Source organism: Phocoena phocoena, chromosome X (genome assembly GCF_963924675.1).
Source record: "Phocoena phocoena chromosome X, mPhoPho1.1, whole genome shotgun sequence".
NCBI classification, from domain to species: domain Eukaryota; kingdom Metazoa; phylum Chordata; class Mammalia; order Artiodactyla; family Phocoenidae; genus Phocoena; species Phocoena phocoena.
Genome location: NC_089240.1, coordinates 89249621 through 89271812, shown reverse-complemented (window position 1 = coordinate 89271812; position 22192 = coordinate 89249621). Strand labels below are relative to the sequence as shown.

The 22192-nt window shown below is 36.2% G+C and overlaps 1 protein-coding gene across 1 annotated transcript in view; it reads right to left on the bottom strand.

The window, feature by feature from the left end:
• The window catches only part of NRK (Nik related kinase), a 163809-nt gene that overhangs the window by 141356 nt on the left and 261 nt on the right, over positions 1-22192 (bottom strand). Inside the window, exon 2 of the mRNA XM_065900975.1 lies at positions 15311-15376. Within this exon, the coding sequence (XP_065757047.1) occupies positions 15311-15376 (66 nt within the window). The remainder of the gene's footprint in view (positions 1-15310; positions 15377-22192) is intronic.

Here is a 22192-nt window from a genome sequence, read left to right as displayed (position 1 = left end):
AGATTTATGATTTTTTCCCCTTTTTGTGAGTGTGTATGTGTATGCTTCTATGTGAGATTTTGTCTGCATAGCTTTGCTTTCACCATTTGTCCTAGGGTTCTATCCGTCCATTTTTTTTTCTTTAAAAAATTTTTTTTTCTTAATAATTAATTTTTATTTTAATATCTTTATTTTATTTTATCTAACTTTCTTTTATTTTATTTTATCTTCTTTCTTTCTTTCCTTCCTTCCCACCTTCATTTCTTCCTCTCTCCCACCCTCCCTCCCTCCTTTCTTTCTTTCTTTCTTTCCTTCTTTCTTTCTACTTTTTTTCCCTTTTATTCTGAGCTGTGTGGATGAAAGGCTCTTGGTGCTACAGCCAGGAGTCAGTGCTGTGCCTCTGAGGTGGGAGAGCCAACTTCAGGACACTGGTCAACAAGAGACCTCCCAGCTCCGCATAATATCAAACGGGGAAAACCTCCCAGAGATCTTCATCTCAACACAAGCACCCAGCTTCACTCAACGACCAGCAAGCTACAGTGCTGGACAACCTATACCAAGCAACTAGCAGGACAGGAATACAAACCCACCCATTAGCAGAGAGGCTGCCTAAATAATAATAACTCCACAGACACCCCAAAACACACCACCAGACACGGACCTCTCCATCAGAAAGACAAGATCCAGCCTCATCCTCCAGAACACAGGCACTAGTCTCCGCCGCCAGGAAGCCTACACAACCCACTGAACCAACTTTAGCCACTGGGGACAGGCACCAAAAACAATGGAAACTATGAACCTGCAGCCTGCAAAAAGGAGACCCCAAGCACAGCAAGATAAGCAAAATAAGAAGACAGAAAAACACACAGCAGATAAAGGAGCAAGGTAAAAACCCACCAGACCTAACAAATGAAGAGGAAATAGGCAGTCTACCTGAAAAAGAATTCCGAATATTGATATAAAGATGATGCAAAATCTTGGAAATAGAAGAGACAAAATGCAAGAAACATTTAACAAGGACCTAGAAGAACTAAAGATGAAACAAACAACGATGAACAACACAATAAATGAAATTAAAAACACTCTAGAAGGGATCAATAGCAGAATAACTGAGGCAGAAGAATGGATAAGTGACCTGGAAGATAAAATAGTGGAAATAACTACTGCAGAGCAGAATAAAGAAAAAAGAATGGAAAGAACTGAGGACAGTCTCAAAGACCTCTGGGACAACATTAAATGGAACAATATTCGAATTATAGGGCTTACAGAAGAAGAAGAGAAAAAGAAAGGGACTGAGAAAATATTTGAAGAGAGTATAGTTGAAAACTTCCCTAATATGGAAAAGGAAATAGTTAATGAAGACCAGGAAGCACAGAGAATCCCATACAGGATAAATCCAAGGAGAAATAGGTCAAGACATGTATTAATCAAACTGTCAAAAATTAAATACAAGGAAAACATATTAAAAGCAGCAAGGGAAAAACAACAAATAACACACAAGGGAATCCCCATAAGGTTAACAGCTGAGCTTTCAGCAGAAACTCTGCAAGCCAGAAGGCACTGGGAGGACATATTTAAAGTGATGAAGGAGAAAAACCTACAAACAAGATTACTCTACCCAGCAAGGATCTCATTCAGATTTGATGGAGAAATTAAAACCTTTACGGACAAGCAAAAGCTGAGAGAGTTCAGCACTACCAAACCAGCTTTACAACAAATGCTAAAGGAACTTCTCTAGGCAAGAAACATAAGAGAAGGAAAAGACCTACAATAACAAACTCAAAACAATTAACAAAAAGGGAATAAGAACATAAATATTGATAATTACCTTAAATGTAAATGGACTAAATGCTCCCACCAAAAGACACAGATTGGCTGAATGGATACAAAAACAAGACCCATATATATGCTGTCTACAAGAGACCCACTTCAGACATAGAGACACATACAGACTGAAAGTAAGGGGATGGAAAAAGATATTCCATGCAAATGGAAACCAAAGGAATGCTGGAGTAGCAATTCTTATATCAGACAAAGTAGACTTTAATATAAAGACTATTAGAAGAGACAAAGAAGGACACTACATAATGATCAAGGGATTGATCCAAGAAGAGGATATCACAATTGTAAATATTTATGCACCCAACATAGGAGAACCTCAATACATAAGGCAAATACTAACAGCCATAGAAGGGGACATTGACAGTAACACATTCTTAGTAGGGGACTTTAACACCCCACTTTCACCAATGGACAGATCATCCAAAATGAAAATAAATAAGGAAACACAAGCTTTAAATGATACATTAAACAAGATGGACTTAATTGATATTTATAGGACATTCCATCCAAAAACAACAGAATACATATTTTTCTCAAGTGCTCATGGAACATTCTCCAGGAGAGATCATATCTTGGGTCACAAATCATCATGTCTTGGTAAATTTAAGAAAATTGAAATTGTGTCAAGTATCTTTTCCGACAATAACACTATGAGACTAGATATCAATTACAGGAAAAGATCTGTAAAAAATACAAACAAATGGAGGCTAAACAATACACTACTTCATAACTAAGTGATCACTGAAGAAATCAAAGAGGAGATCAAAAAATACCTAGAAACAAATGACAATGGAGACACGATGACCCAAAACCTATGGGATGCAGCAAAAGCAGTTCTAAGAGGGAAGTTTATAGCAATACAATCCTTCCTTAAGAAACAGGAAACATCTCGAATAAACAACCTAAACTTGCATGTGAAGCAATTAGAGAAAGAAGAACAAAAAAACCCCAAAGTTAGCAGAAGGAAAGAAATCATAAAGATCAGATCAGAAATAAATGAAAAAGAAATGAAGGAAATGATAGCAAATATGAATAAAACTAAAACCTGGTTCTTTGAGAAGATAAACAAAATAGATAAACCACTAGCCAGATTCATCAAGAAAAAAAGGGAGAATACTCATATCCATAGAATTAGAAATGAAAGAGGCGAAGTAACAACTGACACTGCATAAATACAAAAGATCATGAGAGATTACTACAAGCAACACTATGCCAGTAAAATGGACAACCTGGAAGAAATGGACAAATTCTTACAAATGCACAACCTGCCAAGACTGAATCAGGAAGAAATAGAAAATATGAACAGACCAATCTCAAGTACTGAAATGGAAACTGTGATTAAAAATCTTCCAACAAACAAAAGCCCAGGACCAGATGGCTTCACAGGCGAATTCTATCAAACATTTAGAGAAGAGCTAACACCTATCCTTCTCAAACTCTTCCAAAATATAACAGAGGGAGGAACACTTCCAAACTCATTCTATGAGGCCACCATCACCTTGATACCAAAACCAGACAAGGATGTCACAAAGAAAGAAAACTACAGGCCAATATCACTGATGAACATAAATGCAAAAATCCTCAACAAAATACTAGCAAACAGAATCCAACAGCACATTAAAAGGATCATACACCATGATCAAGTGGGGTTTATTCCAGGAATGCAAGGATTCTTTAATATATGCAAATTAATCAACGTGATACACCATATTAACAAATTGAAGGAGAAAAAGCATAGGATCATCTCAATAGATGCAGAGAAAGCTTTCGACAAAATTCAACACCGATTTATGATAAAAATCCTCCAGAAAGTAGGCATAGAGGGAACTTCCCTCAACATAATAAAGGCCATATATGACAAAACCACAGCCAATATCATCCTCAGTGGTGAAAAACTGAAACCATTTCCACTAAGATCAGGAACAAGACAAAGGTGGCCCGCTCTCACCACTCTTATTCAATATAGTTTTGGAAGTTTTAGCCACAGCAATAAGAGAAGACATGGAAATAGAAGGAATCCAAATCAGAAAAGAAGAAGTAAAGCTGTCACTGTTTGCAGATGACATGATACTATACATAGAAAATCCTAAAGATGCTACCAGAAAACTACTAGAGCTAATCAATGAATGTGGTAAAGTAGCAGGATACAAAATTAATGCACAGAAATCTCTGGCATTCCTATATACTAATGATGAAAAATCTGAAAGTGAAATCAAGAAAACACTCCCATTGACCACTGCAACAATAAAATAAAATATCTAGGAATAAACCTACCTAAGGACACAAAAGACCTGTATGCAGAAAATTATAGGATACTGATGAAAGACATTAAAGATGATCCAAATAGATGGAGAGATATAACATGTTCTTGGATGGGAAGGATCAACATTGTGAAAATGACTCTACTACCCAAAGCAATCCACAGATTCAATGCAATCCGTGTCAAACTACCACTGGCGTTTTTCACAGAAATAGAACAAAAAATTTCACAATTTGTATGGAAACACAAAAGACCCCAAATAGCCAAAGCAATCTTGAGAATGAAAAACGGAGCTGGAGGAATCAGGCTCCCTGATTTCAGACTATACTACAAAGCTACATTAATCAAGACAGTATGGTACTGGCCCAAAAACAGAAAGATAGATCAATGGAACAGGAGAGAAAACCCAGAGATAAACCCATGCACATATGGTCACCTCTTCTTTTATATAGGAGGCAGGAATATACAGTGGAAGAATGATAGCTTCTTCAATAAGTGGTGCTGGGAAAACTAGACAGGTACATGTAGAAGTATGAGATTAGATCACTCCCTAACATCATACACAAAAATAAGCTCAAAATGGATTAAATCTCTAAATGTAAGGCCAGAAACTCTCAAACTCTTAGAAGAAAACATAGGCAGGACACTATGACATAAATCACAGCAAGATCCTTTTTGAAACATCTTCTGGAGAATGGAAATAAAAACAAAAATAGACAAATGGGACCTTCAAAGCTTTTGCACACAAAGGAAACCATAAACAAGACCAAAAGACAACCCTCAGAATGGGAGAAAATATTTGCAAATGAAACAACTGACAAAGGATTAATCTCCACAATTTATATGCAGCTCAGTAACAAAATAACAAACAACCCAATTCAAAAATGGGCAGAAGACCTAAATAACATTTTTCCAACGAAGATATACAGACGGCCAACAAACACATGATAGAATGCTCAACATCATTAATCATTAGAGAAATGCAAGTCAAAACTACAATGAGATAGCATCTCACACCAGTCAGAATGGCCATTATCAAAAAATCTAGAAACAATAAATGCTGGAGATGGTGTGGAGAAAAGGGAACACTTTTGTACTGCTGGTGGGAATGTGAATTGATACAGCCACTATAGAGAACAATATGGAGGTTCCTTAAAAGATTACAAATAGAACTACCATATGACCCAGAAATCCCACTACTGGGCATATACCCTGAGAAAACCATAATTCAAAAACAGTCATGTACCAAAATGTTCATTGCAGCTCTATTTACAATAGCCCGGAGATGGAAACAACCTAAGTTTCCATCATCGGATGAATGGATAAAGAAGATGTGGCACATATATACAATGGAATATTACTCAGCCATAAAAAGAAACGAAATTGAGATATTTGTAATGCGGTGGATGGACCTAGAGTCTGCCGTACAGAGTGAAGTAAGTCAGAAAGAGAAAGACAAATACCGTATGCTAACACATATATATGGAATTTAAGAAAAAAATGTCATGAAGAACCTAGGGGTAAGACAGGAATAAAGACACAGACCTACTAGAGAATTGACTTGAGGAAATTGGGAGGGGGAAGGGTAAGCTGTGACAATGTGAAAGAGTGGCGTGGCCATATATACACTACCAAACGTAAAATAGATAACTAGTGGGAAGCAGCAGCATAGCACAGGGAGATCAGCTTGGTGCTTTGTGACCACCTAGAGGGGTGGGATAGGGAGGGTGAGAGGGAGGGAGACGCAAGAGGGAAGACATATGGGAACATATGTATATGTATAACTGATTCACTTTTTTATAAAGCAGAAACGAACCCACCATTGTAAAGCAATTATACTCCAATAAGTATGTAATAAAAAATGAACAAAGTTGTGGTACCGACAACAAGGATGAATCTCAAATGCATCATGCTAAGTGAAAGAAGCTAGACTTAAAAGGATAAATATATGTGCATCTAATTATAGGACATCCTGGAAAAGGCAAAACTATGGGGATAGAAAACAGACCACTAGTTGCCAGTGGCTGGAGTTGAGGAAGGGTTGGCTACATAGGGGCAGCAGGAGGTATTTTGGGGGGTGATGGAACTGTTCCATATCTTGATTGTCAAAATAAACTTTATGCCCCCCCAAAAAATATATATATGGTATGTATATACATATATTTGCATTTTGTGTATATATGTATATACAAGCATATGTACATTTATATGTATATTCCTATACATAAATGTACATATATAGTATATATAAATATATTCATATATATGCAAAATAAAACAAAACTTGATTTTCAATATATTAGACAAAGAGCACATTAGTATTTTTAGCAGTACTCCCAGCACTCTTTAAAATGGGCTTTTTCACATAAATTTTCCTAGGACTGATATATTTAAAACATCTTTAAGTGTAAAATTGAAGCATCAATTTTGTAATTTTGTATATCAATTTTAAAAAATTTATTTTAAAAAAATTATTGGAGTAGAGTTGCTTTATAATATTGTGTTAGTTTCTACTGCATAGCACAGTGAGTCAGCTATACGTATACATATATCCCCTCTTTTCTGTATTTCCTTCCTATTTAGGTCACCACAGAGCAGTAAGTAGAGTTCTCATTAATTATCAATTTTATGCATAGTGTCAATAGTGTATATATGTCAATCCCAATCTCCTAATTGTACGCCAATTTTTAAGTAACTGTATTATTTCCCACACAGAAATTTATATTTTATTAAAAATCTATAATTGGGATGCTTTTATCTGATTGAACAAAGCCACCATGCTATAGTTTATTAGTCTTGGCTTTTGTTTAGAAATATGTATTTGTCTCCATTCATTTAAATTTGTCTTTTCTGCTCATAAAACCCATTTATAAAATCAACTGGATTAAGTATATGAAGATATGAAGACATGAGACCATGATTTTGTATTACCCCAACACACCAAATATAGAATTTCAATTTCTCCCCATATATCTGTGAACTTATTAAATAGATGTGTAGTTGTGAAAATTTTTTATTGTGGCCTCCAGAGAGCACAAATTCTACATACGACTTTTATTTTCACCTTTCATTTCTATCATGCTATTGCTTCTTCCTCCCTCAAGTTTTATCAGGAGGCAGAAGTAAATTTTGGTATAACACAAAAAGAAAAAGACAAGCCTGCAACTCAGAGACTGGGTTATATTCCACAGTTGGAGAGATGTCATGGACATGATAGAAATATTCCATTTTCTCCAAGGCCACTAAGCCTCAGCACTTTCCACTAATTTGGTCCCCTGAGTCTCAATTTATTTAGTGTATGTTGGTTCTTTCACCCCCATTGCAAATATTCAAACTCAGTTTTCTTGTTGAGGAAAAACTTGTTCCTGGAGGGTGAGTTAGAAGGTTCATTAGACTTTCCACATCCAAAAAAGAAAAAAAAAAGGACATTCCTATGTCCTCCCTCCTTTTGCCCAATCTCACCCTGGCACTCCCTTTCCTTTCTGTTACTCATCACTCCCTCCTTAATATAGAGCTACATTCATAGGGAAAATAACTTCCTTCTTTAAGTCTACTAAAACTAAATCAATAAAAATGACCATCCCCCCAAAAAAAATGGTTTCTGGTAATTCTAACTAACACCTAGTACTTAATATATTGCTTGGGACACAGTGAACATTCGATAAATATTTTTTAATTGTATTATGGAAAATTAAACATTCAAAGCAATGTTTTTATTTAATGGATAAATTGATGTTTCCTATGCTAGAGAAGCCAGAGGATTACTTAAGAAAGACCAACCTCTACTTTTGAGGCATATAATCACAAGGGGGTGATGTCATAGGAAGAAGGAGGAACCAAGAGAGGGATCTGGTCTTATGGTACTGCACCAGGAAGGCACAACAGCCTCGTAAGCCTGTGGCCTCAACTCAGCTTCAGCTTCAGTTCCTGCTTCTGAGGCTTGCAATGTATAATGAAATGCACAGTGTTATGCACTTTATGGGTGCTTAAGCAATATTTGTTGGCTGACTTAATTGAGCTATATTTGCAAAATGGCAAGGATGTGAGGAAACTTTCCTACCTAAAAAGAAAGCATTCACAGTGCTAGACATTTGTTAGGCAAATAAACAGTATAATTTCAGCCTAAAAGGAAAAATATTCAAACCCCTATCCAATAGGCCTAGTGGCTAGGCAATCCAAATGTCAGCACCATGTTTCTGAAACTTAATTTAAAATATCATAAATTGTATGTCATCAACTTTGAGGACGTTTCTTCCCTGCCTTTCTGTTCCCGTTCCCTGTCCTAACTGCAAATCCAGAAAACGTAACTAGTAAACCTAAATATCACCTGTCTGGTGAGATTTCCAAGTAAAAGCAGTGTGTCAAGCAGTGATTTAAAAAAAATCAAACTTAACAGGGACGCATTGGACAGTGTTTTAAAAAGAAATTACCATATTCAACAGTACACTTCCAGAGAGCAATAGATTCAGGAATTTGCTCATCATTGAAATGACACACCTTCTATATCTGACTTAATCTGCTGAGTGCCAAGGGGAAGATGACCCCTCTAATATATCTCAAGGACAGATGGTTACTTATGCCCAGGGTATGTTTTTAAGTTTTAGAACAATAATATATTTGGCCCAGTCCCTTCCTTCCACCAGCATTAACTGAGTTCCAACTAGGCATCAGGGACGTGTGAAAATTAAGCTCTAGATCCAACTGTAAAGTTTTACCCTATTTCAGGTGAATTTTTCCTTTGCTTGAAACAGTTGCCTTGAACCTTTTCCCACTTCTTTTTCTGCCTTCACCACCTGCAAATGGCAACGTGGGAATAGGTGATTAAAGTTAGAAGTACAGTCAAGACGTCATGAAGGGCAAGGCAAACTGGTTCACTCTGGTGATTCAGTTCATTGTCTTACCCCAATAGTATTCTGCTTAAGAAAATGCTGTTAGATAACAGTAACACAGTTTTACCTTTGCATAGAGCATCATAGTAGTTACTGAGATAAATATTAGGTCTTGCTATCAGGTAGTAAAGTGGACGAAAGAATGGAAAAACATGATGAGAATCATTTTATTTGGTGAAATGAGGAAATACTTCACCTAATAGCCAATAATCAACTTCTATTTTGCAAGGTGGTGAAAGAACTATAAGCTAGTTATTATGCTGGTGACAGTAAGAATAAGAATAGTTTACAGTTTACTGAGTTCTAGGCACTGTGCTAGGTGTATTGTTGAAGAGCCAGAAGAACGCTGGAGATTATCTAGCAAAACACATTTATTTTATACTTGAGGAAACAGGTCCAGAAAAGTCAATTTATAAGTATTGTGTCAGTTAATGGGAGAGTCAGGTTGCCACCCACTGAGCCAACCTAAGGTGCCTTGGTCTCTTTCTTAATGTTTCATAAAATAACTGTGGTCTCTCCGTGTGTATTGCTCTTCGGGAAATTGTTTATTTTTTTAATAGTAACATTAAAAAACAAGTTTCAAACTATTTTCTTTTTGTTAATTTGGTCTCACATGGGCAAATTCTAATTCAAATGACAATTCTTAAGCTATGAGACTAGCATCTAAAAGTGAAGAGGAAACTACGTTTTATAACTCTACTAGAGGAAAAAAAAGAAAGAGCAGTACTTTCTCCTAAAAAGAGAGAGAAAAATAAAACCCACAATTTTAAGTGAGGTTTGTACTGGCAGGAGGTAGGAGAGGGTAGAAAGACAGGCATTTAATTAGAAGAAAAAGAAGGAAAGGAAAAGGGTTTCAATGTGGAATGTGCAACTCAGCCTTCATTTCAACGTGCACAGACCTCAGTAGATAGCTGGAAACCTGCCAGAGAACGAGGCCTTGGAAACAAGCTGGAAGACATTGGAGAGACTTTAACCAAAACAAACACCAGCAGGGGATGTGGTTGGCAGAGCTGAAAAAGCAAAGGACTCTATGAGTCACTCTGACATTAATTTTGAATGGTATCATGCTTCCATTTTGTTGTACAGGGTATCTGTACAGAATTGTATATGTATGTATATATATATATAAAATATACATACACACATACATATATATTATTTAGATAAAGAAAATGTAACATTACAGTCATTAGAAATATACAATTAAAAAATATAGAGTAGAAAAGTACATCCAGTATCTCACTATTCTAACCATTTAATTCACCATTTTTCATGTGCAAGTTTTAACAGAACTGTAAGAGTATACAAATAATATGCAATACTTTACTAAATATCATAAACATAGTTCTATGCTGCTAGATACCTTCATAAACATTGCTTTTCAGAGAAATAATATATTAACTGAGTTAAGATAATTTACTTCATCTAATTTTTTACTATTTAATGTTTTGCTGAATTTGTCTTCCTACAAGTAATAGGAACAGTAATAATGATATCAGTAGCTATCTTTTAAAGATAGCTATGTGCCAAGTGCTTTATATGCATTGTTTTTAAATTTTATAAAATCTTGCAAGGTAGGTATTATTAGCTCCATTTTATAAATAAGGAAATTTATACTCAGAAGTTAAGTGACTTGCTCAAGGTCATAGCTAATTAATGGCCAAGTAAGCACTGAATTAAGTCTGTCTTGTTCCAAAGCAGGTCCACTTTTCACCACAAAATGCCACCTTTCTGCTAAAATGAATATATGCTTTTTCTATATTTTTGTGTTTATCATAGATTTCCAGAGGCGGAATTATTGGTATAAAGAGTATGAATATTTTAAAAGCATTTACTACATACTCAAGGTTGTTTTCCATGAAGGAGGTATTTATATAAAGTACCACTATCCCAAAAATTTTTACAGAAGGAAATAAATTTGAGGGAGAAAAAAGAGGTTACATCAATGAGTGACAAAGGAAAATCTGTCTAATGTAAATAAAGCATCTGTAATCATTCACCTTCTGTAACATAGAGGTTTCTAGTTTGAAGATCTGATGGTAGGAAGTGTTCTCTATCTCTGGATGTGAATAGGTACATATAAAAGTCTTAGGAATTATAAATGTGTACAGGACCTAGCATATAGTAGATGCTTCATGAAAATTCAATTTGACATGGACTTCTGGCTCCTGATGAAGATGTGGAAAGCTGAAAGGAGTGCCACCTTCACCCTAACAACAATCAAAACATGAATAACCTACGAAATCGTTACTTTTCTTGAACCCAGAGAGAAGTCTCAAGGCAACCAGGCAGCCTGAAGTCTGAAAAAAGACAAGCACTTGCAGGGAGAGATGGGACATGAGCACTGGCTCACCTGTGGCTACAGAGGGAAGACAGGATCACATAGAAGCTGGTATAAAGAATTCTGCTGAACATGGATGGACCTGGAGATTATCATACTAAGTGAAGTAAGTCAGACAGAGAAAGACAAATATCACATGATATCACTTATATGCAGAATCTTAAAAAAATGATACAAATGCACTTATTTACAAAACAGAAACAGACTCACAGACATAGACAATGAACTTATGGTTACCAGTGGGGGAAGCGTGGAGGGGAGGGACAGATTGGGAGTTTGGGATTGACATGTACACACTGCTATATTGAAAATAGATAACCAACAAGGGCCTACTGTATAGCACAGGGAACACTGTTCAATATTCTGAAGTGACCTAAATGGGAAAATAATTTTAAAAAGAATAGCTATGTGTATATGTATAACTGAATCACTTTGCTGTACACCTGAAACTAACACAACATTGTTGACCAACTGTTTCAATAAAAATTAAAAAAAAAGAATTCTGCTGAATTTTTAATGAACTGCTAAAGGCCAAGTATGGGCTAGCATAAGAGTACAGTACGCTCATGAGCCACAGATACAAGAGGAATACATGCACAGTCATAAGCTTTTCTCCACAGATTTCTGGTACTGACCTGATGGAGAGAAGAAGCCCTTGCAGTAGGAAAAGCGTGAAACCATGTGCAATTTCTCTCCCCGCTCCCCATGGAATACAAGCCCTAAGCCTTAGGGGAAGGGCATCAAACCCTATTCCCCGCAGGGTGCAGAGGAAGACCTGATATAGCTGGGGGAAATGTAAAAAAAAAAATAATTCATTCCTCTATTTCTGGGGGTAGCGCAGGAATTAGTCCTGGGTCCAAAACATTTAGGATGTCTTACCACTAATAGAGGGGCAGGGTAAGTAAGAAAGTCTCACTCTCATGACCTAGAAGCACAGTATCTGCCTAAGACTGCGGTTGAATCAGGAAAACAGAGAACTCCTCCCTGCCCCACACCATCAGGCTAACAAGCACTTAAAGAAGCGATAGCAGTATACCACTAGGGGAGGCAGGAGAGCATTGAGCGAGAATCTGAAGCACAGAAGCACAAGGAAGAAGCTCAGAGAAACCCGAGGATGGTAAATACCCCACCACACACACACACACACACACACACACACACACACACACAAAATAAAAACAAAACCCCTAGACATTTCATATTTAAACTGCTGAAAAACAAAGATAAGGAGAAAAATCTTAAAGGCAGCCAGAAGATAGAAGGAGGAACGAAAATGACAACGGACTTCAGAAACTATGCAAGCCAGAAGACAATAGTGTTATCTTTAAAGTGCTGAAAGAAACTACAGTAACTGTCAACCCCAAATTCTATATCCAGTGTAAATATCTTTTAAAAATGAAGGAGAAGTAAGGACTTCTCACACTAAAGCAGAGACTTCATTACCAGAATCCCTGCACTAAAAGAAATGTTAGAGGAAGTTCTTCAGGCTTAAAGAGTATCGTACCCAGATAGGAACTTGGATTTATCCAACGAAATGAAGATTCCAGAAATAGCTCAAATGAGTATAAATATAAAATTTCTTCTTTTTAAATTGCTCTAAAAGATAACTGACTAAAGAAAAAGTAGTAGTATTGAGTAGAGGGAAAATAGTAGTAGTGTAGGTTCATATCATACCTAAGAGCAAAATGTATAACAACCATAAGCATAGTACACAAACTAGGACACCACACAGTGAAGTGGTAGAATACTACTTGAAGGTATACTGTGTAATTTAAGATGTATATTGAAAAATCTTGATTGTGGTGGTAGGTACATGTCTGGACATGTTTGTCCAAACTCATAAAATTCTACACTTAAAAGGATGAATTTGCCAAGTGTAAACTATACCTAAATAAGCCCTAGTTTATTTATTTTTTTAAAGATTTTTTTGATGTGGACCATTTTAAAAGTCTTTATTGAATTTGTTACAATATTGCTTGTGTTTTCTGTTTTGTTTTTTTTTGGCCACAAGGCATGTGGGATCTTAGCTCCCCAACCAGGGATCGAACCCACACCCCCTGAATTGGAAGGCGAAGTCCTAACCACTGGAATGCCAGGGAAGTCCCCTAAGCCCTAGTTTTTTAAAGAAGAGAATTATCATGCACAACTCACCTTTTTACCCTCTTGACTTTTCTTCTTATGGCATCACAATTCTGATGACTGCTGATGAGAAACCATCATTTTGTGTTATCTAGCCTTACCTTTGCTTTTTGCCTTATATAACTGAGGTTTTTATTCCTAATATCTGATGGTGGAGAGAGCTCTATACCTTCAAATCAAGCCAAGTATACACACGCACACACACACACGCACACACACACACACTTAACTACACACCCCTCAGGAAGTAAAATGTGCGTGGAGCCATGGAGATTATAAATGTGCCATAAAGAGAAACTTCTATGTATAAGGTGTAGGTATCTATGCACAAAGTGGCAAAATTTGCTTAGATCACACAAATGTTAACTAATCATTCAGTCTAGAATGCAATTGAAGTAACAGAAACAATATATTTGTGTCTGTATCACATTTCCGTCTATAGCTTATTGTTTCTGTTAATAGGTCAGGTCAAAATGGCTTGAAAAAACTTTTGTCATGAATATTGATACTCTCTCTGTTCCTTATACTCACCAAGGTTCTTTCTGCTTTTAGGATCCTTCCACAATGCTATTTCTCCTACTCAACGTCTGTGCTTTAGGCACATTTGCACAACTTTTAAAGATCTCCCCACCCTACCTGGGTAGATGAATTTAAAATATAAGCTACTTCTGGGCAGATGCAGCCCTAAGGTTACAAGGCTTGGCAGGCAGAGGGAACCTTTGTCTGAACTAGAAAGAGGCCCCTTCCGCTGGACCCATTTCAAGACACTTCTACACAACCCATACGTAGAGGACTGGTGGTGAGTCGACAGTAAGGATCAGACTAGGGACAGTGATCTGGTTTTTGAGGGACATTCCTGGGGAAGAGGAACCCTGCATTTGTACATAACAGTATACAAGGTTGAGAAAATGTCTATTCACCATATTAGAGAGTGAGGGAAGGGCACCTGATCAAGGTGATAGGGCCACTAAAGCACCCCCCATCTCCAATCCAGCCCTTACCACTGCCCCTGTTCTACCTAGAATGAATCAACATCATCCTCTACAACCATACCTTTGCTTGGTTATCTCATATTTGTCCTCCTGATGTCAGTTTAACAGTGATTCTCCCAGGGAGCCTGACTTTCAATCTAAATTAAGCCCCCCATTCTTTACTTTTATATCACTATGAATTTTCTTACAGAAATATATTACAATTGCAATTATATAGTTATTCATGTGCTTACTTATATATTTGCCTTCTCCAAGCCCCCACGCACCCACACACAAATACACACATTTAATCACTTACATATTTCTAGACCATAAACCCTGGAAGAGTAGGGACTATCTGTTTTGTTCACCACTTAAGACTATCACAGTGCCTGGCATATATTTTATGCTTAATAAATATCATTAAACAAATGCAGATATTTTCTTGTTAGATTATTTGGGAAGCTATCACATACATGTGCACATTCATGTACATAGTATGATATAGAATGCTATGGAAACTTTTTGTAACATTCAGCTTAAAAGTTGAATGTCAGTAATTAGAATGGTATGGACATATAATATCAAACAAGTGATATTTTTATTTGGGTACATATTATTTGAATTATTTCTCTTTTCCTTTAGTGATTTTATTAATTTTCTGCTAATAATGTTTAGATCTTATGTTTTGTTGGTTGGTTCACTATAGCTTTCCAATACATTTTTTTGTAATAATTATCACAGCTGTCACTGAGCTATCTTAATTTGATTGTTCTCTCAAAGTGAAATGTGCTTTGGCATTATTTGATTTGCAGTGTAGGGTTTCGACTTAACAATCATTTTTATTATTAGAAAATGCAGAATGAATACCTAATGTAACTCCACTTACCAAATAGATTCTGCCATAAGTACCAAGGCCAATGGTTTTATCCAGTGAGAATATTCCAGTGGGATCCTGCAAAAATGTAGGATAAAACTTTTCAATTTTCTTGGAAAAACAGCCAAGCATTAAATTATCTAGAGTGGAATTTCTAATCTGCCTTGTTCCCTTAGAATTTCCATGGGAAGAACCTAAGTGTTATTTACCAAAAGCACAGTGTTGTCACAATCTCCCTGGACTGAGTGTAGTCATTTATAAAAAAGAAGCAATGGTGTGAACATTAACTGTATAATTATCATAAAACTGTAAAATGCATACAATTATGTCTACTTGAGGCATATTCATAAGTTAATTAGAAAGGCTATTAAAAGTAGAAATAAATTAATTTACTTGCAATTGAAATACTCTTTTGATATCCATCTTTTGAGTGCTAACCAGACAGGCAGAAAGTTTACCATATGGCAATGGTAATATTGAGTAGATATGTAATGATGAGTAGGTACTGGCTACAAAGTCTAGATTGTTTATATAATAGTAATTCTTAAGAAAGAATATTGCCTCTAAATATAACTAACAAAATAACATCATGGTATTAAAAGAGCATCATTTTTTTAAAAAAAACTAGACAATATAACATGTTTATCAGCAGATTCTTAAGGCTTCCATATTTATCCTTAAACATTGTTTCCTTACCTTAAAATATGGATATTCATTTCTTGTTCACCACAAAACATGGTTTCTTGAATTTTATCACTATTTAAACTCTTACTCTAGCAGCTTATTTTGCTATTTTAGCAAAAGAGATATGAAGTATGAGTAGATGCCAATTTATGCACAAAGTAATAGGAGCACTGGCAAATTCTTGGAAATTCACATGCCTTATAGAAAGCACATTTTATATATACAAACTTTGTATAACTTTGTTTAAAAATATTTTTATCACTGTGACAAATGTGAGCTAAACAGAAAAACTATTGAGCAAATGCAATGTATATGACAAATTATAGATTCCTTTAAACTGGTGTGATATTTGTTTAATCTAGCAAAAGTGTCATAGGAAAATGACACAGCTCTGGGATTACTTCAGTCAATAAGTATTCAACTGGACAGAGTCAGGAGACTAAAGTTATAGCCCCAGTTCTGCCATTAATTAACTATATGACTTTGTGTAAGTTATTTACTCTCTCTGGGACTCAGTTTTCACATATATAAAATAAAGGTGCTGTGTTAAGTGATTTCCTAGCTCTAAAATTCTTTAGAAAAAAATCAGATTCTGACATTCTAAAATCCAGATGTTTCAATGCATTGATATGACAATTGTTAGCAGCCTACTTTCTTAAAATTAGCATTAAAATCAATGTCACAACATGCACAGTATTACTGTAGGAAAATATTTCAGGGAACATACTCCCAATGAAAATATAAATTTTTTTTAAATGATAATTTTGAGGATTCAAGAAAACTAAAAATAGATTGTTATAGTGGACTTTGATAATAGGCATATCATTGCTGTTATAATTCATTGAAAAATTTATGGGAAAAAGCCAACAAAGAAGTTCCTAAGGTTTGGCTTGAAGAGTTTATCAATTTAGCATATTTCTTTAAAGGAGATCTTTGAGAAACTTATATGAGACATTATTAATTCTGGAGAAACAGTCTCTGGTCATCTGTCAAAAGAATCAAATATGTTAGCTGATTCCTATCGGTAAACCATTCTTTGTTACAGTTGAGGCTGCATTTTAGCTAAAAACAAACAAACAAACGAACAAAACCCCGATATCATATATCAGAGAATTACTGTATTATCTGAACAAGTTTATTTCTGAATCTTTGAGCACAGTCTTTAATTTCTGTAATCCTTTTTCTAGCCCTCAATAATGTAAGTACTTTACTCATATTTGAACCCAGGTATCTACATACTCAAAAAAGACACCAAGGAAATGAACGGGACAACAAAATGCCGGTGGAATTCTTGGAGGCCTTATTTTATCTATATTCATGTTGTTTGGAAAATTTTTCCTGCTCACAAATGACCAAAACATCTTAATTCTCCTCATGCTCACATTTAATAAAAAAAGATTTAAAAAACTCTTTTTCTGTTCTTAAAGGCAGCTCATTTTAGTATTCATCTAAGACTATTTTTTTCATTAGTTTTATGCAATATTTTTTGTTTCCATCTCCACACTAATCTCTTTCAAGACTAAATGATTGCCAAACTCGGCAAAAAGAGGAAGGGAACTATGCTAATTACTAGAGTAATATTACTCAATTTCTTGTATCAGATTTTCCACTGAATTATAGTCAGAGAAAGCTTATTCTGGGCTCCCAAAGAAGGAAGTACTAAGAAGTCAACTTTTTTTGGTCACTGTGAAATTTAAAGTCCTCACCAAGGGGGTCTCTATGATTACTTGGTCTTCTCCTCTGCCCTGCTACTCGGAGATAAGAAAACCAGAAGAGGAAAGATCTTTATATTTATGACTGCTATATCAATTTAGAGAATACTTGGTGGTTCAGTATGTTCTGGTATTCCATTTGGTTAAAAGAATGGTCACTTAACAAGAAAACTTAATTTGTGAAAGTTTTTTTCAAAAGATATTACTAAAAGTCTAAGTTTTCAAACATTTTTGAACCATAAAATGTTGCAAATACTCCATACTTCGTTATGTTTTTCTATGTATCTAAATTAACTCTTGCAATTTAAAAGTCCTAGTCTGCTCCCTGAAATCCTGAAATTGGGGAGTTGTTTCTGTCTTCTGAATTCAAGAAGAGGGGGGAAAATGGGAACATTGATGGGTAATTTTATTAAAGGCAGGGGGTTGGGGGTAACAGGAAGAAAAAGAACCACTAGAAGGCAGTGTTTGCTGGTCATGGAAGAGACGCAAAAGCAAAGGCTGATCTACAGGACCAAATACAGCAGAAATTAAGAACAAAGTGGAAATGATAAATGGTCATCATAGGTAGCAATACATTTCAGATTTAGGGCAGTAAAAGAGAATCATAGAACACATTCCAGTAGTTAGACAGCTAAAGGAAGAAAAGAGATTGCACAGTACCTAGAAAGAGCAGAGGCTATTGTTCTTTTGTTTTAAATATTAGAAAATGTGATTTTATGAAAATAGTTTATGGAGAGAGAATCTGAAAGTGGCAGATAAAACAAAATAAGTGTCAGAGTAAGTTTCAGAGATATTTGGAGGAATGGGCTTCACAATTCAATTGGAAAATTTAAAAAGGACAATCTCTTCCTTTAGACTAGTGTTTCTCAAACTGTGAACTGCATAGACTCTCCTTACATGAGACTCATCTGGAGAATCTTGTTTAAAATATAGATTCCTTGCCCCAACCATGGAATTATGAAACTAGAATTTCTGTGGATGGGTCTCAAGATCCAAGATCATTCTTGGGCACTGTTCTGGTGCACTAACATAAAACCCACTGCTCTAGATATTGAGGGGAAAAAGACTGAGAAAACTGATTGAAGTACAACGTCATTTTGAGGTGATGCTCTGGGATACCTAATGGAGGATATGCTGAATATTTCAATCTTTGTGGACTAGAAGGTAAAACTGATTCAAAATAGGGGGCTAAGGGACTTGAGAAAGTGAAAGTTTCTCATGACTGAGTGTGGAAAGCAGGCTTGGTCTGGGTGATGGAAGACTGGGAGAGCTGGCAGTTATATTTAAATATAAACCTAATGTAATTCAAATATAGATTTTTGGATCATGTACTATTTCAGATCACCTCTGCCACTACTGTCCTCCAGGCCTGTCTAATCCTGACCCCAATATAGATTAGGACTACACACGGCAGTGTCAAATACCAAGGCCAGAGTTGTGAGGAATGTCATTACCATACTGGGCACAGAAGGCAAAGGGGACTATCATAGTGAAAGACATGCCAGATTTGGAGATGAAGAAATAGTTTCCAGTCCCAAGGATTGAGTGACATATGCATAGTAGGGAAAAAAACTTACATATATATATATATATATATATATATATATATATATATATATATATATATATCCCCAGGTATTGCTGCTGGCAGACAATGTGAAACACACACAGATTGTATATATATGTATATATATATATATATGTGTGTATATATATATATATATATATATATATATATATATATATATATATATATATACGGTTTTGCCATTCTCTTTTTCAAAAAGGAAGCACAAACCACAAATCTCTGTACTTTCTTTTCTGTTTTGTCACCTATAGGAAACGTTTATTCAATAGTAAGTCAGGAAAAATGCAAAAATGACAGTAACCCACTAATTAGCAAAGAAAATGTAGCTTACCCACCTGGCAGTCTCTGGTTATTATGTTTACTCTTTTATTTTATGTCTTTAACTTTAGGGAATTATGCAAAAAAGTACATTTCTCACTCCCCTCTCCCTGCTTCCCCAGCTTTCACTATTGTTTAATATTTTAGGTCTTAAAAGATATCTATCTAATAACAAAAATGCCAGATAACCTTCTACTACTTTCTTTAAATCACAATTTGCACAGCCAGCTTGGTCTCTTTCAAAGGTCCTTGTCTTGTGGTCATTTAGCTGGCCAGCCCTAGAACGGACATAATATATCAATCTTAAACTAGACCCATATTTAATCATTCTATACTCTTCAAGATTCTTTTCTTGCTCAGTGTGAAACTCCAAAGTCTGAATCCCCCCTCATTATCTGGCTGTTGCCAAGTTGGTATACTTGGTGTTGACAGATGCCAACTTTCTGACCTCATATGTATCCTATTGAGGATAATTATCACAAGGGATCTCACCATATGCAGGTTTCTTTGCTTGCTTTATCATCTCTACTTTGCATAAAAATGCAAACTTCCAAACAGATAACTTAGATATCTCTTGACCTTTTCATTTACTCTTATTTCTTCGGCAACTTAGGAAATAAGTCAAATGCAAAGAAATCCAAAATCTCTAATCTATACCTCAGTGACCAAAACAACAGTGAATGTTTTGCATCTCTAAAAATTTGATGTAAAAAAAGAATTCTAAATGGGGGTGCTCTTCTTCTGCTTGATTTCTTAGGGTTTAGACCCTGATGGATGTTCAGGAAGAGGGGAAACTTATGCATAATTTGCTCACATGGTGAAGATCTCCATGATATAAAATAGCTCCTATGTAATAGAAATGTAGAAATTGTTAGAAGTTGAGGACCTTACGAGACTTTCATGAAGTCTGTAAAATGAGGCCAAACATCAATGCCCTGAAATTTTTTCTTCCCTCTATCCCTATATTAAAAACTAACCTCATCTTTCTCCCCTCCACACCCCCACCAACCCCCAGAAAACTATTTCAGTGAGCTGCAATGTAAAGATTGTAGCCTTTCCCCTTATCTTCTTGGCTCTCACCAAGTTCTCATGTCCAGGGCCATGACTGGGTCAGCTAGTCTGGGCCATTTCCCCCCATTTTTTTTTTTTTTGCAGCAATCAAACCTTTTCTCCTTGTTTCTGGAATTCCTTGCTCTATCATTTCTAGGAGGTCTTTCCCATTCCTCCCTTCAGTCAATTTAAAAAAGAGTTTATTTCAGTTTGCCTATGTGTGGTTTCCATATTTGCCCTAGTTTTTTTTTTCTCTTTCCCCCACCGTACACAGAGAATGATGGAGGAGGGTAACATTTCATTCATTGGTTTTACACTTGGGAGCAAATCTAGTCAGAATATGAAAGTGCTGTTCAGAAAGGAAACCACCAATTGAGGCCTCCATATTCCAGAAATCTCATGTATACACTGAGTGGAAAAATATTTAACTTTTAAAAATTTTGTGACTTTATTTTATGAAGCTGCATCAATAACCACAATGCTGATTATCTGTAATTCAACACGTTTACATTGAGGCTCCTTTAAAAAAAAGGCTGAGAACAATTTGCTAAAATGTTACCCATGTGCATCACCTCCTCCTCCACATTGTTTTAGTGTGAAATTATATAGGTGAGGCTTGGGGAATGCCCCATTTTTGAGGGGGACAGGTGTCTGCCATCATCAGGAAGACAATATTTAAATGTAAATATGTATAAAATTAAGGCACTGCTACTTTGAATAGTCCCATAACCTCAAGGTTAATATTTAGCTTTTCCCAAAGCAAGCAGGCCACTGCCCTGTACTACAGTTGCCTGGTGATCATTCCAGCATGGTGCATGCTTATTCCCTTTAGAGAGTCCAGGGGCCCTTTGCATTCAAGAGAGGGTGCGAGTGAAATGCCAATCTAAAACGGGAACTTGAAAAACGGATTTGGGTGGGATCCAATATCTGCCAGAAACCAGATGCCAATGAAATAAACGGTGCTGCTAAAATAATAAGTCTACTAATAACGACGGCGATAATAGCTCACCAATCAATTACAACTCTGGAGGAAAGCTGGGCATTTGGGAAAAGGAGAATCCGCAAACGAAAACCACGAGAAAAAGCTAAATCTGGTTAGCAAGTGAGCGCAATACATTTTTTTTTTAAATTGGGGTGTGCAGAATTCACTTCTTCCCCAAGCGGCGTCGAGTTCTTTAGCTCCGGCAATACTAAATCAGGACCAGTGCCCTGGCAGAGTAAGAAGGTTTTAGAAAGTGCTATTAGAAAGTGAGACGTCAACGATTGAATTTTCTGGCCCGCTGGCACCTAGAAGGAAAGGTCACGCCGAGAGTGGGCATCTCTTCTGGGAAAAGAAGAAGCAAACGACGGGGCGGCAGGGTGACAGAGAGGCGTGCTTTCAGGAAGCCACGCGTCGTCGCGCTCTTTGGCCTTTCCTTGGGCCCCGCTAGGACAAGTACCCGAGCGCCGTTAGACCAAACGGGCCACATTTAGAAAAGGTCCCGCTGTTTGTGGCCCGCACCAACCTATTGCCACCTCTTCCCACCATCCCTTTTCCCCCCC